Source organism: Corythoichthys intestinalis, chromosome 4, assembly GCF_030265065.1.
Source record: "Corythoichthys intestinalis isolate RoL2023-P3 chromosome 4, ASM3026506v1, whole genome shotgun sequence".
Classification (NCBI taxonomy): Eukaryota; Metazoa; Chordata; class Actinopteri; order Syngnathiformes; family Syngnathidae; genus Corythoichthys; species Corythoichthys intestinalis.
Window position 1 is genome coordinate 47,216,819 of NC_080398.1, and position 24,605 is coordinate 47,241,423.

Genomic DNA, 24,605 nt, shown 5'->3' on the forward strand with positions numbered 1-24,605 from the left:
TTGCACCCTTCAGCAACCAAAAACCACTGTTCAATCATTCAGTCCTTAAGCATGCTTCTTGGTCAGCCACCTTTATTAATCGCCAAAACTGAAAATTAAATTAAATCCAAGTGAAAAAGAAGTAAAATAGAAAAAAGTAAGCTTCGATCTGTATTAGAAGTCCTTATACCAAAAAATTTATCTTATATATTGAATGACCCACATGCATGATTTTGTGTACACTTTGTATATTGAAGCAACATGCATTCTAAAACTGTGGAGTTAAAAATAGCCCAATTTGGGCATCTTTTATCCACATTTTTGTGGCAAAATGGACCAACTACTACTAGGTTTAGTTGGTTAATACTCATTTTTTCACTCAACTATTTGGTGGTAGTTGGTCCCTCTTTGACCCTATAAATTAACTCATCTGTTTTTAAAGGTTTTAGTGTTTTGTATGTCTGCAAAACTGCTTTACTCATTCCTCCTGCCTTTCCTGTTGTTCTCGCATAGGTTTTCTCCCATCTAACATTCCGAACTTTAGTTAAAGCTTTGAATTGGTCGTCAGTAAATATGACTGAATAGAGATGCACCGAAAATTTGGTGGCTGAAAATTGTGGATTTGCTTTTGGTCGGAAACGCGTTTTCACCAGAATCACCCCACCCCCCCCAAAATAAAATAAATAAAAATAAAAAATAAATAAAGTAATTAAAGTAAAAAGAAGGGTGTCTGTGAACCAATAGCAAATGATTATTTTTTATTATTATGGCTAATGTTAATGTTACTATTATTATTTGTAGGGGGAGGTTGCCTCTCTCAGTCAAAAGATTTCCGATTTTAGTGGGTTGAGTTCATTTTAATTTTGTGTACCGTAATCTTACTTTTTGTTGTGCATTGTTGAAATGTCAGTACCAAAAAATATGATCAACTAGATATTTTTGTAATTCTCAGCATTAAAAATGTATATTTCAAAAAAAAAAAATCTAAATACTATCTAGCTTAGTTGTATTTCAGGCTAAGTTTAATTTCAATTTGGGTGCATCCCTACAGGCCGAGTTAAGCTGGAGTTATACTTCTGCATTGCGGTGACAGTGTAGCGACGATGTAGACCAGACATGTCCAAAGTCTGGCCCGGGGACCAAATGCGGCCCGTGGACAAATTTCATCTGGCCCCTAGCCTCTGTCATAAAATCAATAACGTCTGGCCCACGCACAGACTTAATAAATTGGTCAGTAGTACTGCTACCAGCATATGAAGTAACTTACACACTAAATGCTGCTCCTCATTTAGCCAGTAAAAGGCAGCAGCACTCTAACATTACCCCGTGTGACCCTTTACTCCCAATTTTCTAAAATGGCGACAATCAACAAAAAAAGAAAGTGGACTCCGACGGCTGACGCTTCAATGATAGGTGGAAATTGGACTATTTCTTCACTAAAATACGCAGCAATTGTGTCTGCCTTATTTGCAAAGAGACAGTCGCTGTTTTTAAAGAGTTCAATGTGAGGCGATATTACCAAAAAAGTCACGCTGACGTGTACGACAAGATTACAGGGAAGATACGTAGCGAGAAATTGAAGCAACTTGAAGCTACCGTAGTTTAATTTTAAAGCAGCAGCATTTCGCAAGAGCCTGAGAGTCAAAAAAGAACGCCATGAAGGCTAGTTGCGAGATTGTTGAAATTATTAATTAAAAACAAAAAATACAGCAAATGTCACACACAGAATGGCTTGCTAAAATTTGCTTAAATATATTCTACGTAAAGGACGTCAGGCAAGGTTGGCCCCCCACATTTTTACCACACCAAATCTGGCCCCCTTTGCAAAAAGTTTGGACACCCCTGATGTAAACCCTACGGCGTCAATGAGCGTTCGATATTTCTGCGGCAAGGGAACGGGTTGCTCTGTAACCCCTTGCTCAGTCCATCAGTGATGATGTATCAAGTGTGTGAACTGTCTGTTGTTGAAAATTAAACTTCAAAACAACTCTTTTGACACGAAACCTGTGCTTTATTCTTCATATACTTGAAGTGTAAAATGTAAATAAGTCACCGACACACAGCAAACATATGTACACAATAAATGATAAAGTAAACCAACCAAAAATATGACATGAAGTGATAAAAAGCTGGCAGTTTTTGGCTGACTGTGTCACCGCTTCGTGTGGCCATTCGGTTCCGAACACACACATACTTGTCTCGGAGGTTCTTCCATTTTTTTATGCAATCGCTGACCTCCAGCCCTGTATTTTCAGCAATCACCTTCCACGAATTGCTTGCCGTTTGGCAATCTTTATAATGTCTTGACGAGACATTGTAGAGGTTGTCATACTTGCGGACATCTTTGATGATACTCTCATCAGCTTGGTCCATTTTTGCGTCTAGCACAACAATGTTTGAAAATGGCGGTGATTTCACGGTGAACCGGAAACAACAGTCTGAGCGGACCAATCATAGTCCATTTGCGTCATGACACCTCACTTTGACTTGACGCCCAGTAAGGAATCTGTGGAGGTGCACGTCAGGCTGTAGCGTAGAGTCGTAAATCGGGTCTGCCTTGACGGCTTAGGTCTGTCACAGAAGCATAACTCGGCCTTTAAGAGTTGTTTAATTTTCAACAATAGACAGTTCACTCACTTGATACATCATCACTGATTGAGAGTGCCTCGGTGCTTTTATGATAATGTTTACCATCAAGACTTCCAACACTGTTTGGGAAGTTGCATAGAAGCGAGAAATCTGCTATGGCTTCCCACTGGCTGGTTGTAGGACACGGCAAAGAAATCGGACAATACGGTGGACAACTCAGATTTCTGGCTTCCACCCAATGCTAGAATTCGCAAACTGCCAGACTCAACAGTCGGACAGACCACCTCCGCAACTGTCTTCTGTGTCGCCCGCACCTCAACATTTGTATGATCAATATTTGTTGTTCAATTTTGATGAGCTGATAATCCACATTCAAGCGTTCTACCTCCGTTGGCATTGTTGTGTAACCAGAAGAAAACTAGAGGAAGTCGACAAGAGTCCCCTTAAACCATACAAACACAATGCCACATGCCCTGTAGTGGCTTGGCGGTGAATTACAGAGCAACGCATTCCCTTGCCGCAGAACTATCTAATGCTCATTGACGCCATAGGGTCTACATCGTCGCTACGCCATCACCGCAACACAGAAGCATAACTCAAACTTAAGTGTGAATGAATGTACCTTGTGGACATAGGCGGATCTACTATTCAGGCGAAGAGGGCGATTGCCTTAGACCCCCAACCAATAGGGGGCCCCCAACCAGCTGCCCTTGTCCCAACGAGCAAGGGCTTGGTCCACCAGAGTCAGCAGAACCCCCAACTATTCGTCATGTATAATTATGTCAGCATACCAAACAAACAAATAACAAATCAAAAAAGAAAGCTATTTGAATGCTGCATTTATATTATCTCTCCCCCCCACACACGCACTACAATGGACTGTTCCACGACGACGGACTGAGTATCAGTCGCTTAGCTTCATTTAGCGCCGTTTAGCTTCGCTTGGCTTCGTTTAGCATCGCTTAGCTCCGCTTAGCTGTTTGTTAGCTTCACTTAGCTCTCCCGCGGTTTTCACGCCACTAAGCTCGCTATTTTTACAGCTCACTTGCTACTTTGCGTTTCGGCTATTGTTTATTTCGAACACATAAGCAAACGTGCACTCCATGAGAGCCAAAATGCAGTGAGGGAGAAGTTGAGAACAGGCCTCTAATGCCTCTTTTAACTTTCTTCTTCTTCTTCACACCGAACATAAAATACACGACAGCACACCCTGTGGCGAAACAATGATGTACAGCTCAATTCAGTCATACAATAACACTCAACAGCTGGTTAACAGGATTTGCTAACGAAAAAAAATTAAATCTATTAGTGACTCCACATGCAATGACGGAGAATGATTTTTTACGGAGTGTAAAGCTTTCAGGTCGCGCTTTAGCGAACGTACCTCCGGTGAACACTCCAAAATAAAAGCACGTCATGTTCGTCATATAAATAACGATATCTGGAGTTAATCCGACATACTTCAGAATTAATATTATAATATGTATAGTAAATACTACAGAATACAGATTCTACACTAAGAATAGCTTTCAAATGACACTCTTTATGACAAATATAATTGGCAAGGAATAATTATTATGATTATTATACTACTATAAAAAGCGGCATGGAAAAAGAATGAATGAATGAATATTATATCACTTGTATACTATAATAATAATGCTAGAATTTTTTTTTTTTTAAATGGTTTTGGATAATGTTGGAAAGGCAAAGTCAGTGTTCTGAATCTGTTTACTTTCCATTCTTTTGCACTAGTAAATGCTATCAGCATTTAACCTCGTTGTTTACTTGTGATTAATTATTGTTATTTACATGATTATTTGTACTTTAATAAAGAATTTAGGTGTTCCAAAACAGTTTTGTGAATTAATAAGTGTCAACAAAAATTTCATTGCTAAATTAGTAAAAAAAAAAAAAAGAAAATTATTAGATTAGTCGACTAATCGTAAAACTAGTCGGCTGACTAATCAGGGGAAATTTTGTCATTTAGGACAGCCCTCATGTACCGGAACATATTTCCTCCACACCCTTTTCACCTTTTTAACCCCTGACCCATGAAGAGGGCCCCTGGATATGTTTGCCTTAGGCCCCAAAATTGCCAAGTCCGCCACTGCTTGTGGAGAACAAGGACGCTAATAGGAGAAAAAAACGTGTATGAATACAATAAGACATTTTTCTCAGGACCATTAAAATGGATTTATAACATTTGCAGGGAAGGGGGAGGGCTTAATTATTATAACTTTACAAAAACTAACTGTCTTTTTAATTCACACAATAATCGCATTCTTGTCAAGCAATATTTCTAATGAAACGAAGAAAAAAAATCGTGTTATTCAAGGCTGTTAGGATCGGGGTGTGCAGTGGACCCAAATGCAGGCGCAGCAGGGCAGCTATGACTGCAGTTTATTGACCTGGGTTTCAAGATGGTTAGAGCGACAGGCAAGACAGCCAGACAGATAAATAGACAAGCGGATGAGCAAGCAGGCAGGCCACGCGAGCTCTATTGGCGATTAAGGTAGTGATGCTGAATAAATAAAGATGCTGGATGTACAGACTCGTAGAGTTGAGTTTGTGATTTGGTCCCCCGTCTGTCCTACACACAGAACATGCACAGAACATAAATAAAGATGCTGGATGTACAGACTCATAGAGTTGAGTTCGTGATTTGGTCCCTCATCTGTCCTACACACAGAACATGCATACACACAAGGAAGAGGCAGGCCGGGCTTGCTCAAGGTGCAGAATCAGGTGACTTAACAAAGTTAAGTCAAGATTTTACTAAGTATCAGCTGAGCAAGTCCCAAAACCTAAATTCCATGCCTCCAGCATTTAAAATTAGAAATCTCTGAAAGCTATTCAAATGGTTGAACTTCCCCACAGTAAACTTCCACAACGTATTTAAGCTTGGTACACGTTCAAAACCCGGCATCCAACTTAACCTTTCATTTTAGTGTGTGCATTTCACATGTAATATTCCAAATTACTGCTTTAGCGTGCAACCCTGATAAGAAAGTCTGCTCATGGCTAATACATATCTTGTGTGTTGAGCAATTCCTTTCTTTCAGAATACACTGGAAATGTTCAACCCAGTAGCCCTTTATTGTTTCACCGCGGCTTGCGTCAACTGTAATACCCATAAATACAAATTCATCCCATCTTTCATCTCTGAAACACATTTTACATTAAATATAGCATGCCCCACTTCCTGCACCTATGACATTTAACCGCTATTTTAATAACCCTGTAATTCGCACACCGCTATAGTAAAAGAGGAGACAACTTTCCTCGACATGGGACAGCGTTATGAGGGTTTCCCCTTCCTTAAGCTGCATGGCTCCTTATGTAATGGGCAGAAGTGTGGTCGAAGACTTAAAACCTCAAGAGGAGCCAAACCCAACACTTTGCCGCCTTGAAGTGACTCAGCTTCCCACTTGGCCACCTAATGTGTTCTATTGCTGTTGACTCTGAAGTTTCCAACAAGAACACAAAATCACGTGTTGTCAATGATTGCTATGCTGTGATGACGCAGAAAATGAAACAAACAAAAAAAAACTATTTCAATTGATCAATGCCATTTTTTGTAGTTACAAGGAATAAAATGAGGATGTTATTGTGGACACACAGCAAGCACCATGTGACTTGTGGTCTTAGCAGACAAAAAAAATAGCAATTTGGTCTATAATACAAGTACAAAGTGGCTTTGGATGTCCAATAGGAAAAAAAATTGGAAACATAGCACAAATAGTTACGTATAACGTACAAAAAGAAAGTGTTCAAATCCTGATCAAATGCAACACATACATTTTCCTATTTGAAATAATGGAAAATGGAGTACTTATCCTTTAAATTTGGAGGTTGTAAAACTTTTATCAATTGAATAGACAAGTTTCCGGGGTACTTCTGCTTTACTTCCGCATTGCTGCAAGTGACTTCCGTTTTCAAGTTTTTTACCATTGACTTTAATGGTGCTGGAGTGGCATCTCTCACTAAAAACCCTGAAAACACACAATTAGGAAATTCTGCATCCTTCTGCCATCTCGAAATTGACATTGACATTAAGAAATGGCCGAGGGTGACCAAAAGTAAAATATTATCGTATTTTATTGACTCAATGGCAGTGGATAAAACGCCATCAAGAACCTGAAAAACTCCGAGGCATTTCAGTACCTGCACAGCCACAAAGTTGGATGTGTCCTCATACACGAACACAGAAATGTTGTCTTCATGAAGGTGGATGTGGAACCAAGCCAGTGCCTCAATGCTCCGTACCACAAAGCATGGGTGCAGGTAACAAAGGAGGGAGACGTCGAAACTGCAGGCTGTACATGTATCGCGGGTCCCGGGCGTTTGCGTAGTCATGCTGCCACTGTCTTATGGAAGGTATGTCCTCCAAAAATACATAACCTAAAATCTGGCGCATGAAACGACTTGTTGCCTTTGCTATTGATATTATGATGATGATTGTAATTATGACGTTTAATAATTTTTACTACAACTACTGCTGCTGGTGGAAAAGCGCTATATAAGTATAACACCATTTAAACCATTTAGCCTGTTGCTAATCAGTACGTTTTGGATGGCACTGGATAAATGCAAGTGTTACAAGTTTTTGTTCATTTGTTTACAGGTAAAAAACACTGTTGGGCAAGGGAAGATGTGTTGATGTGCCTCGCAACAACACTAACTGTACGTTGATGGACATGTATCGTGAGACTACATGCATTCTGCCCGGGGGCTGCCAAGAGGCTGGGGCTGGAGACAGTGGTTCGCCTCGCGCGGACTGTCAGCCCGATCCCGAGATCCAACTTCGAGCTTTTTAACTGCAGCAATTTTAAGATACCCTATTAGAACTGGAATTACCGAAGACAGCGGGATAAAATCTGTCTGGATGCCACCGAGGGGTCTCCATGATGTCGGGTGAAAGTTTGGAGAAGCTCCCTCAAGCTCTGCTGTCTGATAACACATTCCTCGTATGCTCAACCTTTGTTAATATTTTTCTAATAATTTTATAAATTGTGATTTATTGACCTGTTTTGCACATGCACCAATCGTTTTAAATAAAACAACGAAATGGAATCATGTTGTCCAAATGTTTTTTTATTGCGATCAATATCTGCAATAAAAAATTAGAATTAGAATTTCGTTCTATTTTTGTTGATACGTATATACATACTAGTACCTTGTAGTATTTCCTTGTAACAACAACGTGTCAGCCCTTCTGCATTCGGCAAATGTAATATAATGTGTAATTTCACCTTATTTTGGTCACTCAAGTGGCCAGCGTATCAATCTATACCTCACGTCAACACAGGCTGAGAAAGTTGTTAGAATTTTGTCCAGGAATGAGCAATGAAGTGATAAGAAATATCATACAATCTCATCTACGTCTCATCTACGTCGTGCTGAATCCATTTTGAGAGATTCCGTGGGTTCCTCTTGCTTGATTTTGCAGTTTTAACTTGGCAAAGACACTGCTAACTTCAACCGTAACTCAAGTTTATTTCTAAACCGGAAGTTCGAAGCAGACATTTTCCATGATGGCACCACCCATATTTCGCTTAGGAAACTTTTCTACAGTGATTTACATTTTCAAATTCAAAGCAAAATTATAATTGAAGGGAATCCAATGTTGTGGAATATAATTATAGGTAAAAAATATATAAATGTGCTAAGTGTGAAAAGTAAAAACTATGTAAAAGCACAGTCAATTAAAACAAATTAAAAAACATACACTTGTTTCCTCCAATTTTCCTTGTGCTGGAGATTTGTTAAGTCACAACGACAATTATTTTACCAAGCAGTCAAGACAGAGATGCATTAAATGCTTTTATACACAACTTTTTTTGTTCAGTACATCTTTTCTTTGTGCCTTGGGTCAAATTGTTTGACTTCTTAGGCATTTGACGGAAGAAGTTCCACTGTATTTAAAACAAATTACACATTATTCTGGTTTACAGCAAGAAATAAAATAAAAAAAACACCGAAGAAGCTGCTAAAGTACGCTGATTCACTCTTATAATGCACATGTTGTGGTTTACTTTCTTAGAAACCGTAAAAGAGCAATATGAAGTCACTAAACCTAAAATAAGAGTTTTTAAATCATTCGCTTTATAATAAAAAGAATAGCATCTCTGTCATCGCCATGAAAATCCTCATTGAACTGATTTAGTGCTAAAGAACAGTTCCCCCAAACAAGTGTGCCGCACATGAATGGGATATGAGAGATCATCATATGTGAGAAATAACCCAATTTCACATAGTGGGTATGAAAATGATTCATGTCTTTTTTTCTAATTATGCCAGTGATCTATACTTACTGGCAGAACAACCAAATTGGTGACAGAATGTAGAGTAATTGACCTGTAAATCCATGTTTTGTGACATTTTTGTGAAGTAGTATGCCATGAGACTTCCTGTTATTGGCAAATGCATATTTACCTGTCAAAGGAGTATAAAGCATTCATTTTAAATATTCCTTTTTGTTCCTCTTCATGACTGTTTGGTCTCTGATTGCTTCCAGGTACACCGTTGAGTGATACAGTGTGCAAGCAATGTCCCGCTGGTCATTTCTCCAGCAGCCGCTCCTCCACAGAACCATGTCGACCCCACAGAAATTGCACGGATTTGGGCTTGAAGACACTGAGGTGGGGAACAGCCAATTCAGACAGCATCTGTCAGGACCAAATGATGGCTGTTGATTGTGCTCTTCAGCACAATTTGTGTCACACAGGTGAGACCTTTAGGGAAGTGTACAGCTCATATGAAGTCTAATTTACGTCATTTGCTGTACACAGAATGGGATCGTTTCCCTTCTACAGGGTTGGGAATTTTTGTTAGTCTTGTTTTGTGACCAGATATACAGTATATTTCATGAGCTCAAAGACAGATACCAATGAATTTAAATGGGAAGACAACACCTACAGTGGTATGAAAAAGTATCTGAACCCTTTGGAATTTCTCGTATTTCTGCGTAAAATCACCATCACATGTGATCTGATCTTTGTCAAAATCACACATATGAAAAAAACAGTCTGCTTTAACTAAAGCCACCCAAACATTTATAGGTTTTCATATTTTAATGAGGACAGTATGCAAACAATGACAGAAGTAGGAAAAATAAGTAAGTGAACCATCACGTGTAATATTTTGTGGTCCCCCCCTTTGGCAGCAATAACTTCAACCAGACGCTCCCTTTGGCTGCAGATCAGTCTGGCACATCGATCCGGACTAATCTTGGCCCATTCTTCACTACAAAACTGCTGTAGTTCAGTCAGATTCCTGGGATGTCTGACATCACTGTCTTAAGGTCATGCCACAGCATTTCAATGGGGTTCAAGTCTGGACTTTGACTTGGACACTCCAGAATGTGTATTTTGTTCTTCTGAAACCATTATGAAGTTGATTTACTTCTGTGTTTTGGATCATTGTCTTGGTGCAGCATCCATCCTCTTTTTAGCTTCAACTGTCTGACAGATGACTTTCAGGTTTTTCTGCAAAACAATTCTTTCATTAATGATTGCACGTTGTCCAGGCCCTGAGGCAGCAAAACATCCCCAAATCATGATGCTCCTTCTTCCATGCTTCACAGTGGGGATGAGGTGTTGATGTTGGTGAGCTGTTTCATTTTTCCTCCACACATGATGTTGTATGTTACTCCCAAACAATTCAACTTTGGTTTCATCAGTCCACAAAATATTTTGCCAGAACTTCTGTGGAGTATCCAAGTGCATTTTTGTGAACATTAAACGAGCAACAATGTTTTATCTCAGAAACCAGTGGCTTCCTCCGTGGAGTCCTCCCATGAACACCATTCTTGGCCACCTTGCATGGTTTTACATATATGGACTGTGCCAGTGATTTCTGTAAGTCTTTAGCAGACACTCTAGGGTTCTTTTTTACCTCTTTGGGTATTCTGCGCTGAATCTTGGCGGACGGTCACTCCTTGGTAGAGAAGCAACAGTGCCAAACTCTCTCCATTTGTAGACAACTTCTTTGACTGTCGATTGATGAACATCCAGACTTTTAGAGATGTTATCTATCTTTTCCCAGCTTTATACAAATCAACAATTGTTTATCGCAGGTCTTCAGACAGTTCTTATGACCGAGCCCTGATGCACATCAGACAATGCTTCTTATCAAGACATTTCTTACCAGGTGTGTGTTTTATAGTTGGTAGGGCAGCATCAAACCACTCATCAGTGATTGGGCACACATCTGACTTAAAATGTATGGTAATAATTGGTTTCAATGGCTCTTTAAGTCTCCTTAGGCAAATGAATCAATTAGTTATTTTCCCCCTTCTGTCATTGTTTGCATGCTATTCTCATTGAAATATGAAAACCTATAAATGTTTGGGTGGTTTAGTTAAAGCAGACGCTGTTTTTACATTAGTGTGATTTTGACAAAGATCAGATCCAGGATGTTTTGCAGAAAAACCTGAAAGTCGTCTGTCAGACAGTTGAAGCTAAAAAGAGGATGGACGCTGCAACAAGACAATGATCCAAAACACAGAAGTAAATCAACTTCATAATGGTTTCAGAAGAACAAAATACACATTCTGGAGTATCCAAGTCCAGACTTGAACCCCATTGAAATGCTGTGGCATGACCTAAAGACAGTGATTCATGCCAGACATCCCAGGAATCTGACTGAACTACAGCAGTTTTGTAGTGAAGAATGGGCCAAGATTAGTCCGGATCGATGTGCCAGACTGATCTGCAGCCAAAGGGAGCGTCTGGTTGAAGTTATTGCTGCCAAAGGGGGGGACCACAAAATATTACATGTGATGGTTCACTTACTTATTTTTCCCCCTTCTGTCATTGTTTGCATACTGTCCTCATTAAAATATGAAAACCTATAAATGTTTGGGTGGCTTTAGTTAAAGCAGACACTGTTTTTTCATCCGTGCGATTTTGACAAAGATCAGAACACATTTGATGGTGATTTTATGCAGAAATGTGACAAATTCCAAACGGTTCAGATACTTTTTCATCCTGTATATGATGTGCAGTCAACCAGAAATAATTTTATAATTATAATAAGTAAAGATACACGATAATATCGGCTGCCGATAATTATCGGCCGATAATGGCAATTATGACGTCACACAGATAATACAGATGATTTAAAAAATCAACCGATAATGCAATCCGATAATTATATACTTGATTTAGCCTCCAAATGTGCGCAACCAAGCAGTTTTCTCCACTTCTTCACTGCCGCCTGCTCAACCCCTCCCCTCTCTGGAGCCCCTGTGGGAGGAGGGGTTTAGGAGTACGGCGTCATAGAGGAGGCGGTGTTACACATAAGTGTTGAGGCGCTCTCATTAGCGTGCGTTGCTTTTCCAGTGTGGCTCTCGCCATCTACAAAAACAGTTCCTCAAGGCCTAAAGAAAGTGTCCTCATTGAACACCACTAGCACTAACCCAGCAGCCATTTAAAACTGCATCACAATGATTTTTGGAACGAATATGAGGCTGCTGCTAGCACGAAAAAGCTATTGTTAACAAATAAACTATAAAGGAAGCTACGGGGCTTGTGACAATACAGAGACGCTGCGGTCCTCCCGGAGTCGGGGTGTTTGGGAATGCAGCCCAAAGCGAGTGGTAAACTCCCATCTATGGCTAACACCTCACGAGATCTATAGTTGACAAGTAGCTCTCTTCCAATGGAGCCCGCTGGTCCGGCAGGCTGCCGCCGCCGCCTCGCCCTAGGCGGGTAGAGCATGAGAGCAGAGCCATGCACCGAATGCGCCGCAGCGAGCCGGCCGGGGCGAGCGGATATCCGGTACGAACTTAGCTGCCGCCGCCACTCCGGTTCGAGACAGAGGCCTGGCGCGGGTGCTAATTTGGCAGCCGGGCGGACTGAAGGGCACAAGCGGGAGGAAATTCCCGAAATGACCCGATAGCCAAACCCCTGGATGAAAAAATAATGCAGTTTATACGACCACGATTCTTCGTGAAAGACATGTCGATCACATCTGTTTTACCGCGGACATTTACACAGGTGATGTCAACAAACCATGTTTATCATGACGGCACAGTGGTTAGTTGATAATTGTAACATGCACCAAACGACACAAAGAAGTCATCCAGTCAGTAATGCATTCAGTACGCTTTAAATTTATGACGTTTTAATCAGATCTTTCTTCTTAAATCTAGTCAAATAATTTTCCCCATCTTGTTTGAGTGTTGAAGACTAGTTGAATGCGCCAGATTATTCCACTTACTTGAACTAAATATTGCAATTTGTTCTTATTAAGCCCAAACATCTAAAAAAAATAAGGTCATTTTTCACCTAAATCAAGAAAAAATTGCTTTCAAATAATGTTTTGAACCATACATATTCTTGAATAAAGAACATATCTGACAAGTTTTTTTTTTTTTTTTTTTTAGGATTATATATAATACTTTATTGCTTAAAATAAGGCTGTTAATCTTATTTTCAGCTGGCCATTTTTCTTCAAGAAATCTGAGTGAAATATACTTCAAGTGCTGGCAGTTAATTTAACCTATTTCCAATAGATTTACACTGAAAACAAGGGACTTTAACTAGTCTTAAGGAGCTGTGTTTTTGCTGTGTAGTAATGTTATACTTTAGGAATGGCATACTTTTAAAGCCATTTTTGTGCAACTTATGTATTTACTCTGTAAGTAATTGTTGCCAAAAGTTTACCATTACACAATGTCAGACAATCTGTCTTTATTTAGATGTTGGAATTTACTACTACTACTACTTGTTCACATTTGATGTTGAAAAAAAAAAGAGCAATATTATTTTTGCACAGCAATATTTTCTCTTGTGTATACTTTAAAATTTTACATAAATCTTTAATAAAATTTTCGGCTTGACATTATCGGTTATCGGTTGGAACGAGGAGGAAATTATCGGTTATCGGTATCGGCTGAAAAATGCATTATCGTGCATCACTAATAATAAGTTCTAATTTTATTAATCCTAGTAAGATTTTAGCCAATCAAATGCGGCTATCCCAGATTGCCAACCCTTCCTCGTGATACCATTAATACTGAAAATCACCTGCAGCTTCTGAATTGATTCTTGTCCATGCTTATGTTGTTGTGTGCTCATGAAAGGTCATCAGCTGGGTAGATTACTGTTACATTTCTACATACTGACAATGGTTGACTTCCCGGATGTTGTTCTCACCCCACCACCTTCAGTGAGTTTGCAACAAAGCAGACTTGCACGTTTTCTGGGTATTAGATTCAGATTGGCGTTGTCCACAGGTTTTCACCTTTTCCAGTACTCAGGGAAAACATTTTTGGGAAGATTAAACTAGTGTGAAAGTACTAGTCACTCGGCACATTGTAGATGTAAGTACTTAAGTACTGCGGAACCATCCTATGTGAGTGGATTCAATTGATGTCACAAACAGGCTTCGCTTGTAAGCGCAGTCATTTTTTGCGTTCAAACATTATTTTCTCCAGTATCAGAGGTCTCAAAATATTTCTCAATTTGCATACCTAAATACTTTGAGCAACCGTGTTTCACATGAATGTCATTTACAGTAGATGTTGTCTTTCCCTTTAATAAAATGATTGTTGAAGATAATGGGTAGAAAAAAACGCCAAAATTGCAAGCATTTTCTATTTGCCTATTGAATGCTGGGAAAGTAGCTAAAAAACCCCGATGAGAATATACCGTATTGGCCCGAATATAAGACGGTGTTTTTTGTATTGAAATAAGACTGAAAAAGAGGGGGTCGTCTTATATTCGCAGTCTAGACGTTGTACCCATTCACGACACTAGGTGGCGCCAGATATCATTTAAGCGATGTGCTGTCGTGACAGATTATTTTATTGCAATGTTTTTCCTTATTTAGATTTGTTTCAAGACTACAGTTACAGTTAGACTTCACTTTGGTGGTTGATGCAGTTATTGCAATTTTGTTGTTTTATCACAATAGATTGGTTTATTTACATTTCAAAAACCAGAAGCCATTCATTTACGAATGTGATTACACTTGAGTTTACATATTTAAATGTTCAGATATCAAGATTTGAATGAGGCAAAATAACATGCTTCTTCTCTCAGATATATTGTTATAATCATTTGTTTCGGATGTACTGTAATTATTTTCTGTATAAAAATGAATTTGGTGTTCAAAAAGTCTTAATTCAAACTTGAGTCTTGAAAAAGAGAGGGTCGTCATATAATCAGGGCCGTCTTATATTCGGGCCAATACGGTATGCAACATATTCCTCACAACAAAAGTGGTTTCCTTTATCCCAAAGTGCAGTAACAAAATGAAGAATTTGCTTGACTAATGAACAACCAGTAGTATTTGTGTACTGTAAATCCCCAGTTTCAAAACGATACAATTAAAAATGAAAAAGAACCGCCCAAACACAAAATTACGTTCTTCAATACATGTTTCTATGCCACAAGGCCACTGACAAAACTGATTTGCTCCCTCTTTCCAGATGCGCTCCTGTGTGAGGAGGCAGTCTTCCAGTCACTCGCTTCTTTGCAGCTATCCTCTGTGCCCCTGGAGCGTCTGCTGGAGAGTCTTCCCGGACGGAGGGTAGATGGTAAAAGCGTGGAGAATCTGAAGAAGGCCTGTTCTCCGCAGCAGCAAGTCATCCAGCTCCTACGATTGTGGAGGCAGAAGAACAAGGACCAGGACAAGCTGTATGGCATCATAAAAGGTATTGGGTTTTTTTTTTTTTTTTTTTTTAATTGGGGCGGGGTTCTGTTTGGCAGTCCCTTCAGGACACCACAGACTTGCAATTGGCGGACAGTGAATTGCTTCTTTCAAGGAACAGGTTACATGTTCAGAGTCTAATACTTATGCTGTGCAAAATGCTATTTCAATACATACCTTTGACCTACAAGCAACAGACAGTGATCCCTTGTGTTTCACAATCTTTTATGAGTTGCTAACATATTTTAGTGTTCAACCACAATGCTGCATATTTTACAAAATAGTTCCCCTCTTCTCTCAGAATGATGACCTGAATGTTGTTGTTGACAGTCCGTTGCTGTATATTTTGTGGTACAAGAGAGTTTTGGAAGGAAGTGAGCTGTGAACCCTCATCTACTGACAAGCTAAATTCACAAGCTTTTTTTAGAATTGCACTTTGCACTGAATTGGTTTTGCTTCAATTGCTTTAATAGTTGCAAATCTTAAGGGGTGAAGCTAATTCTGACAAATTTTGACTAATTTTATGTCAACACGGCCAAGCAAGTGAGAACATAGACTAGAAAAGTCACAATTTCAACCTGTGACTGTGCGGTATAGCGCTAGTTTAGGTTGACCAAACGTCCTTTTTTGCCCGGACATGTCCACTTTTTACATCCTGTCCGTGGCGTCCGGGTTTTTTAAATTCATGAAAATGTCCGGTTTTCATTATTTCTCACGGGAACAATTAGTGTGTATTGAAATTGACTGACGCTTTGCACAGAATACTACGGTAATGTCCTGCCTTTGGCATGTTCCCAGAGAGCCTGCCCAGTTGTTAAGACTTTTATTAAGGTCAATAGGTATATAATCAAATGCTCATGTACCCAAAAGAGTATTTAAGTCGAAAATATATTTTTTCTACTTCGGATACAAATTCGCGCATGCTTGCGCAGTCATTATCATGGCTTTATCATGGCGTCATTCCCAAACAAACCTTCGTCACGCCAGGAGCTTACAGGCTATCCGTATTTACACTTGCTAAATTTACCTTTCGACAACTGTTGACTTCTGTTGGAGCTTTGTACCGGTGTGATCTGTAAAATACCGTTTGCTGTCGCATCATTGCGCTGCCGATGATTGTAGACTTTTACAGCAATGTTTGATTTTTGCCTTGGCTACAGGTGCTTGCTAATAGGGTAGTTGTCAGTGAGCTACGCCTTATTTCTCATAATGCTAGGCATTATGAGAAATGTAGTTTTGAACTGCTGCGCTTGGAAACATGCTGGTTGAATTAAGTTTGTCAGTTTATTTCAGCTATTGTTTGCGTGCAGTATAGAACATTGAATGAGGATATTAATTGAGTGGGAATAACAATTTGTCAACGACAATTGTATTGATATCATATATATATATAACATATTTCTAAAAATGTTTAGTTGTCACATAGCCTACTGTGTGTGTGTATTGACTGTACAACAATTCCATTGTTCTGCATTAGATTCATGAAATATTTAGCTATTACTTTTTGAACAACTTCTGTGTAATGATGACGTTGCTGACTGATTATATGGATGTAGCTTTATCTTTATTATTTCATAAAAAAAAAAAAAAAAAAGAAATCAAAGAAAAAAAGTGTTTGAATGCTAAAATAAAACTGAATTTTCCTATCCAGACAGAGGAGGCACACTTTTAAATATATTAAAGTGACAAGACATCTTTGAGTGAACTTTGAGTAAAATTTAGGTATCTCGAGGCCAAGTAGAGTGTCCTCTTTTTTGGAAATCAAAATATGCTCACCTAATGCTAGCCACACGTAGCAAACGCTTCCATTTTTCAATTATTTTCTTCTTCTTTTTAAATACAGGTGTGAACCACTGTGAGAAGAAGGTCTCCCGCTGCAACACCCTGAAAAATGTAACTTTCGTCGACCTCTTGGAGGTTACAAACAGCTTGCCGGGAGTTAAAGTTCACCGGGAGGACGTATCGGCGCTAGTGGCAACATGTCTGCCCCAGCAGTACATCCTGAACCTTCTCCACTTGTGGAAGATGGCCAACTTTGACCTGGATTTAGTCAAAGGTCTTTCTCACAGTCTGAGGGTGCTGCGCAGCAAAGGGGCACCTCGCTACCTTCTGAAAGGCCTGAAGAAGATCAGCCGTATCATAGGTTCCACCTCCACACGCAAGACGTATGAAAAGATGTTCGTTAGCATGCTGCAGAATGAGCTGTGCTTTAAAACCCTTAAACCATTCAATGAATGAAGGCAAAATTTCAGTTAGGGATGGGCATTTCACAAAATTTACTTTATTCACTTACAAAACAAAGATAACTAAATCCTATTTTTTAATTAGGTAGATAGAAATTGATGGAATAGGTGGAAATTGTCCCTGAGAGTGAAAGTGAATGTTCCTATACGTACAAATGAGCACAGTAATGCTTTCCAAAGAATTTCAGCTTCCTGTAGCTTACATAAAACAAGTAAATTTTATTCAAGCTACAAAACAGTTAGCAGTAAATCAACAGTTTTTGAATGGTTGCAGTCAAAAATGCACCTGCCTTCATCTGAGCTGCTTCATTCACTTCAGCACGATCAACAAATTGACTAATTAATTAACTAATCATTTTCTATGCCCATCCCCAGCTTTGATTCGCATTAAACACCTAGGGGGAATAACACTGATGAAATTAGAACACATAGACAAATGAGATATTACGTAGTTATAACAGTCAAAATTTTAGTTGCGCCTACACAGTGTAAAACATTTTTTGAAACAAACTGTAGTTGTAATGTGTTATGAACATTCCATTCGTAATTTTTTGCTACATTATTATTATGTTCTAGTGTACATTTGCATAATAGGTCACATGATATGAACAATCTGTAGAACGCTACACAAGTAGCTACAGCTACATACATGATTAGAACGAGGTGTTTATAGTACCGTACATTTGTTTTGTAATAATTTAATTATATAAAACCTCTTTAAGTGTGAATAATTAATACCCAAATACTTTTGCTCACTTTCAGTTTTATGATGGATTTCAATCACATGATTGTTTGTTTTTGTTTGTTTGTTTGTTTTTTAGCAAATCATTACCTTATCTTTGGGAGATATTTCATGACAATAGTTTGAATATGTGAAAAGTAATATGGAAGCTATTTATAATGTAAATATTATATGAAAAGTGGGTAAGCAAATTTGGGTTGTTTTTTTCCTTTGTTTTCTTACTATTTAATAGGAAGGATTTTATTTCAAAATGAAATCCAGGTATGAGCTATTTAATGTATATCTTGTGTTTGTATGACTGCTGGCAAGTGAAGCTTAATGGAATTTTTATTTTGTATTTGTCAGCTTTATGAATGTACAATTGTGTTCTATTTAAAAAAAAAAAAAAAAAAAAAAAAAAAGATTTTAAACTTTCCACTCCATGTTACGGCTTGTTTTTTTTTCTTGTTTTTTTTTTTTTTCAGATTGCTGTATATGAAACATTGGACTTTAAATGCTGCAACTTCTTAAAAGGATATATGTTTTATATTTGGTTTTTATCCTTTTTATTGTTATGTACTTTGATGTATATACTCTATGCCTCATGTAACAGAAATGTCAAATGCTTTGTAAAAATGCTGTGCTTCATAAAAGATAAGACTTCTTCTGCTGTCACAGGAATTTTCTTAAACAGGCAATAGGGAATGGAAAAAACCAATGAGTCACTACAGTCTTAAATTATGATTAGGACACATATTTTGTGGAAATTATGACATACAGTACATATATTGTTTTACGAGATCAGAGTAACACGCCTCATTGATGAATCATCAAAAGGATGAGTCATCATTTTAAGTTTCCTACAAACAAGCAACTCTTCTTCGCTAAATTAAATACCGGTATGTATGATTTTACAATGTGAAGTCTCACGTATGATTTGGCTGACTGAAATGCTTCTTTACGAGACATGCTTGTACAAGCAGTCAAATAAAAATCAAGTCAAATTTATTCCTATAGCCCTTTACAAAAACCCCAAAAGTCCACAAAGTGCTTTACAACAACGATATAGTTCATAATTAATGAAAGGCAGGAAAGTATTATACAATGACATTGAGAAAAAAAAAACGAAAACAACTCATGTCCTTCTATCCGTGGTTCTCTTTAAATTTGCAGATGACACTACAGCCATCGGCCTAATCAGTCACAGTTACAGAGTGTGCATATTGATAGAAGGTGGAGCGGCTTGGAGGGAACACACTCTAGACCAGGGGTGTCCAAACCAGTCCTCAAGGGTTTTTGTTCCTTCCAAATGAGCACAGACAGTTTATCCAATGACGTTTCTCCTAAAACAAGCAGTACCTGATTCAAATGATCAATTTATTACACTTGTAAAACACCAGATTAACGAAAAGGTGTGGTCTTGTTTTGTTGGCATGGAATCCAGAACCCACTGCGGCCCTATGTGGAATAGTTTGGACACCCCTGCTCAAGACAGTAGACATTCATTGACCTCAAGGAACATCTTTCTCCGCTGCTGCTCCTCGCAACGTCCAATTGTCCTATGTCAACTATTGAGTTTCAAGTTGCTGGGACTAACAGTCTTTGACGACTTAAGGCCAAAATCCGTTCCATCCAACTCCATTCTCAAAAAGGCCTGCAGAGTTACTTGCTGCAGCTACCCACTGTAGTATGCACGGCTATCGGAGAAACAAGCTTTAATGGACCTAAGAAGTGAAGCTGGCTTCATTTAAGTCTCAGATAGAAAAGTCAGAAAGACCGTGACAGATTGGAATTGGTACAGAAATTGTAAAGAGTGTGTGCTTGTCTTCCTCTTTATTGCGTGCGTGTGTTTTAAGCTGTTTCGAGTGCATCAGCGTTTATGTGCTGTATGCATGTGGTGTGACTTATTTGCCACACAATGGCTATGCTCACAAGCCGGGTCATTATTTTGTGTTTAAACATTATTTTCTCCGCTATCATAGTTCTAAGAAATTTGGAATTTGTATATTTATTCTTTGAGCAAGCATTTCTCACATGTAGGCCTAGGTCGTTTATATTACATAGTTGTTTTCTATTGCTTTAAACTGTCACGAAACAACTGCATCCAGCGGAATGTTTTTGCTATGGTAGATAAAGTATATTTATTCCCATATACTTGTTCATTTTACTTGGTATATTCATTTCTATGTTGTCTGTCTTCTTTCTGTTACTGGTAACTCTATTGGGAGATTAGGGATGGGAGCTTTTCTCACAAGGTGATGAGATAACACAGCAGCTGCTAGTTATTTCACTTTCGTTTGAACCATTTCATGGGTTAACAGGTTGGCCTGCCTCTTTAGGTTTGGAATAACAAAAAGTAAAAGCGTTGGAAGATCGCGATGGAATTTTCTCAAAGGCACCTGGGGCACTCAAGGGGATTCAGTCCTGGCCGGTCAGCTTTTAGTTGCTCTTTTCTTAATAAACATATTTAGCTTAGGTGAGTATTGCTTTCTTTTTGTTCCTAGGTTGTGTGTTGTCATCTCCTGTTCATTTAGAGAATTAAAAGAACCTTTATATGGAGAAAATCAACTTTTTGCTTCTTCACTATCAACCACAGTACTGCACTTCTGGTCACTTTACAGTATATTGCTGGATAAATCTCTTCATCACTTATGTAGCTGTCACTGCACAAAAGAGTGACTGTTTTAGTTTCCTGGACAATACCACTGTTGCTCAATAGTGCATATTACGGCATTAAAACACTTCCTAATTTAAGTATCATTGTAACGAACAGAAGTGGTCTGACCTTTAGGTGTCATATTTTGTTCCGCGCTTGATGCTACAAGTATATAAATGAGTGGCAGAGACCTTCTGCACTCATGATATCCTTAACATCTGCATGGTGAGTACCCTACAGCAGCCGCAATGATTAATGACTCATGTTTCCATATTCTCTTTTATCAGATGTTGCGGTCATCAGTGCTGCTGCTTCTGTTATGCAGCGTCTGCTGCCAAGACTTGGCAACAGGGTCGCCTCCCACGTATGAGCACAGAGATCCGTACACGGGGCTGACCCTCGCATGCAAGAAGTGTCCCCCGGGCACGCACATGTCAGCTCACTGCACTGCCGCCACGCAAACACAGTGTGCCCCGTGCAAAGATGAGCACTTCACCGAGCTGTGGAACTATTTGCCCAAGTGTCTGTACTGCAACAACTTCTGTGTGGGTGACAAGGTGGTGGAGACTGAGTGCAGCTCACGCAGCAACAGAGTGTGTCAATGCAAGGAGGGCTATTACATGATGTATGACTACTGCAATAGACATTCGGAGTGTGACCCCGGGCATGGTGTTCTTACCAGAGGTACATATTATTTTTAATACATATGAAGCATTTTGGTAAACTAGCGATAATCAAAATACATATATGGCGGAAAACACAGACAAGGCTGAAAAAGCAGTTTCTACTCCTGCACCCCTCTTTAAAATAAACTGCTGTATTTTAGGCCAAAAGAACTGTTGTCTTTGATAGAAAAATGTCAAAAGTATATGCTGCCATAGCAGTTTCATGTCGCATTAAGACTCCGAACTATTTTTGATTTGTCCGTTTTACCCTGGAGACCCCCGTTTACAGACACCGCATAACGCTTTTGTTTCAAACCAGCCATAAAAAGAAGGTAAGTAATTATAGTTATTATTCGAAATGTCGATCATTTTTAGCTTAGAATCATTAATTGATGTCTAATATTTAGTCGTTAAAAAAACGACTTAATAAAATTATTCACTCGCATATTTTAAACTTTTAAACAAATTACGTAATAATGGAAAAAAATAGTGTCTGTAAATAGGTTACGGATATCTACCTCATAACTCTCACTTATTTGTATTTTTTGTTACTGTCGCATTTCCCCAATATTTTAAATGATAAATAATCGATCCAAACAAAGAAAAATAAGAAAAATTAAAAACATTTAAAAGGGTAAATATTTGAAAATCTCAACCACTCTTTGATGTCTGCGATTTCTGTGTTGCGACCCTTGTTATATTATCATGTTTCACCCATAAAATCCCCCAAAAGTCCAGCTGTGGCCACAAGGTTTGGTGATAATGTACTAACATGAATAAAATTGACAACACCTTCTAATAATCTATTTTTTTACATGCTGCACGGGTTTTTGGATCGAAACAAGGTAAGTACGCGATAATATCTTGTTAAATCATGGTGTGTTTAATTATGCTCTTTCATGCTCTCCCCTCAAGTTAGGGTTTAAGGGTTTAAATTCTTTTTTTTTTTTTTTTTAAATGCCCTCCTCTTCAGAAATTTTCTTCCTCCAGAAAATTGAGATTTTAAGCTTTCCAATGATGTATCACACATGCACATAGGACAATTATGAAATATGGCCAAATCGGGGGTCTTCAAGTCACCTGAGTGTTTTCCGTCATATACTGTATAACTAAATGTCACAGCTTTGAGAAAAAGTAGATTCATATTTATTCATTAATTGATTCACTTACTGCTGTAATTCTTTATTTATTCATTTTATTTTATTTGCCAGCATGGTAAACTATTATGATAAGGATCTGGGTTTGAATTTTTGTTTAAGTCTTCTGCTGTGAAATTTAAATGCTCTCCACATGATTGTGGGTTATCTCTGGATACTCCATTTTCCGCTCACAGTCCGAAAGGGTGCACATTAGGTTAATTGAATACTCCAATTTGAAATTGTCCATTGGTGGTGAACGCTTGTTTGTGTTTGTGCCATGTGATTGACTGATAGGCATTCAACTATGAACTCAGCATAACTGTTGTGTCAATGTACTCATTATTTATTGTTTCAGGTACATCAAAAAGTGATACAATGTGTCAAAAATGCTCCAGCGGCTACTTTTCTGCCTCTTACTCTGCAATAGAGGCGTGTGCCAAACACACGAAATGTGCCAGCGAGCAGCTGGTGCTCCTCAATGGCTCCTCAACCCAGGACACAGTGTGTGGCCTTTGCGAAGAGCTTGCAAATGGAGGTAATAATTATATTATTTGATGCAGTTCCTAACATTCTTAGAGTGTTGTTTGACGACTCAGGAGAACTCAGACCTCTGTCAAGGACAAACCATACCAGTTTAGGATCACCACTATGTTGTGCACATAGACAACTACTTCTAAGAACTGATCAAAATCTAACATGGTAGAGGGATTAAGAACAATCCTGGATAAAATCTGACTTCATCTTGGGTTTTTGCCCAATCCCTCCTCAAAATAATATAGCTGTTAGTGTTGTGGTATACTAGTGTGTGAAATCATAACTGGGAAAAAAATGTCAATGAAAAATGTGAATTGGTTATGGGTTTTTTTTTTTTTTTTCAGTTTAAATAATTCAGCTGCAATGATACAAATTAGCCCAAATTCTTATTTTATTCTTGCTTCAATTTTCCAATCCAGGTGAGCTGCTGAGGACCTTTCTCTCAAGCTTCTTTAGTATGCAGAGAATGCGTCCAGGGAAAATGAAGAGATTTGTCAACAGGTGAGCCCACTGAATACTCAAAAGTCTTTTCACAATTTATACACCGTACTAACCTCTTCTCCAACAGGTACATAAAAAATCCAGAGCGGGAAAGGCACACCGTGCACTCAGTTTTGCTTCGACATGGGAAGCGACATCATTGGTTAGATCTCATCAGGATGTGGCTCCATCAGGCCACAAGGGTGCAGCTCGAGAAACTGCCCAGTATGCTGAGAGCGTCTCAGCTCAACAACGTGGCAGAGAAGCTCGGCAAGAGACTCAGAGACATCCAAGAGCAAAAGCCAAACTGTACATTAACACATTTATTCTCATTTAACTGAAGATTGGATTTTTTAACCCTTTGTAGGGCTAGTGAGTATTTTTGTTAACTAAAAAAAGACATCACATTTTGAGTCATTTAGGCCACACTTGTATAGAAAATGTTAACACTGTGGCCTGCGTGACCCAAATTGTGATGTCGTGAGGTCTTCATGAGGCCAAGTTAAATTATTTTCAAGTACCAAAAATAGTCACTTCCACTGTAAAGGGTTTAAAGTATAAGATTCACCAGGACAAAGCTTTTTCCAATTTTTGGTAACTGTATATCCCCCATGTCTCAAATGATAGTTTGCAGACCTTGAACTTAAGTAAATTAAAATAAATGACACAATTTTAAATGCATTTGCTTATTTTACTTTTTCAGCCAATAAAATGTATTTAAAATTGCACTGCCCAATGATCAGCGGATGATACCAGTAGTTAACAAAGTTATTAGTATTACTTTATTCTTTGCATTATAACAATACATTGCAAATAAACTACATTTATACCAGCTAAAGGTGTAACAAACATGAAAATCTGAAGATGTGAAGCTGAGGAAAGATGGAAAATCATTCAGAGCAAAAAATTTGCACAAACATTGCCTGTAGGCAATAC

At 38.6% G+C, this 24,605-nt stretch overlaps 2 protein-coding genes across 3 annotated transcripts in view; both read left to right on the top strand.

Annotated features, from left to right (window-relative positions):
• LOC130915401 (tumor necrosis factor receptor superfamily member 11B-like) overlaps window positions 1-18,810 on the top strand; it is a 77,700-nt gene extending 58,890 nt beyond the window's left edge. The window contains exons 4-6 of the mRNA XM_057835391.1: window positions 9,089-9,298; window positions 15,011-15,235; window positions 17,075-18,810. Of these exons, the coding sequence (XP_057691374.1) occupies window positions 9,089-9,298; window positions 15,011-15,235; window positions 17,075-17,469 (830 nt within the window). The 3' untranslated portion in view covers window positions 17,470-18,810. The remainder of the gene's footprint in view (window positions 1-9,088; window positions 9,299-15,010; window positions 15,236-17,074) is intronic.
• A 1,786-nt stretch (window positions 18,811-20,596) lies between these two features.
• LOC130915050 (tumor necrosis factor receptor superfamily member 11B-like) lies at window positions 20,597-24,331 on the top strand. Of its 2 annotated transcripts, none has more exons than XM_057834738.1 (5): window positions 20,597-20,671; window positions 21,139-21,535; window positions 23,011-23,190; window positions 23,609-23,690; window positions 23,758-24,331. In XM_057834738.1, the coding sequence occupies exons 2-5, from the start codon at window positions 21,139-21,141 to the stop codon at window positions 24,008-24,010; spliced, it is 912 nt and encodes a 303-aa protein (XP_057690721.1). In that variant the 5' UTR covers window positions 20,597-20,671; the 3' UTR covers window positions 24,011-24,331. The 2 variants fall into 2 exon arrangements, with proteins under 2 accessions (XP_057690721.1, XP_057690720.1); XM_057834737.1 differs by lacking the exon at window positions 20,597-20,671 and adding an exon at window positions 20,968-21,076.
• Window positions 24,332-24,605: the final 274 nt, after the last annotated feature.

Excerpts from the sequence above, each read along its gene's own strand:
- LOC130915050 (XM_057834737.1), top strand. Across the intron at positions 21,536-23,010 it reads GCATGGTGTTCTTACCAGAG|GTACATCAAAAAGTGATACA; the intron begins GTACATATTATT and ends TTATTGTTTCAG. Across the intron at positions 23,691-23,757 it reads ATGAAGAGATTTGTCAACAG|GTACATAAAAAATCCAGAGC; the intron begins GTGAGCCCACTG and ends CTTCTCCAACAG.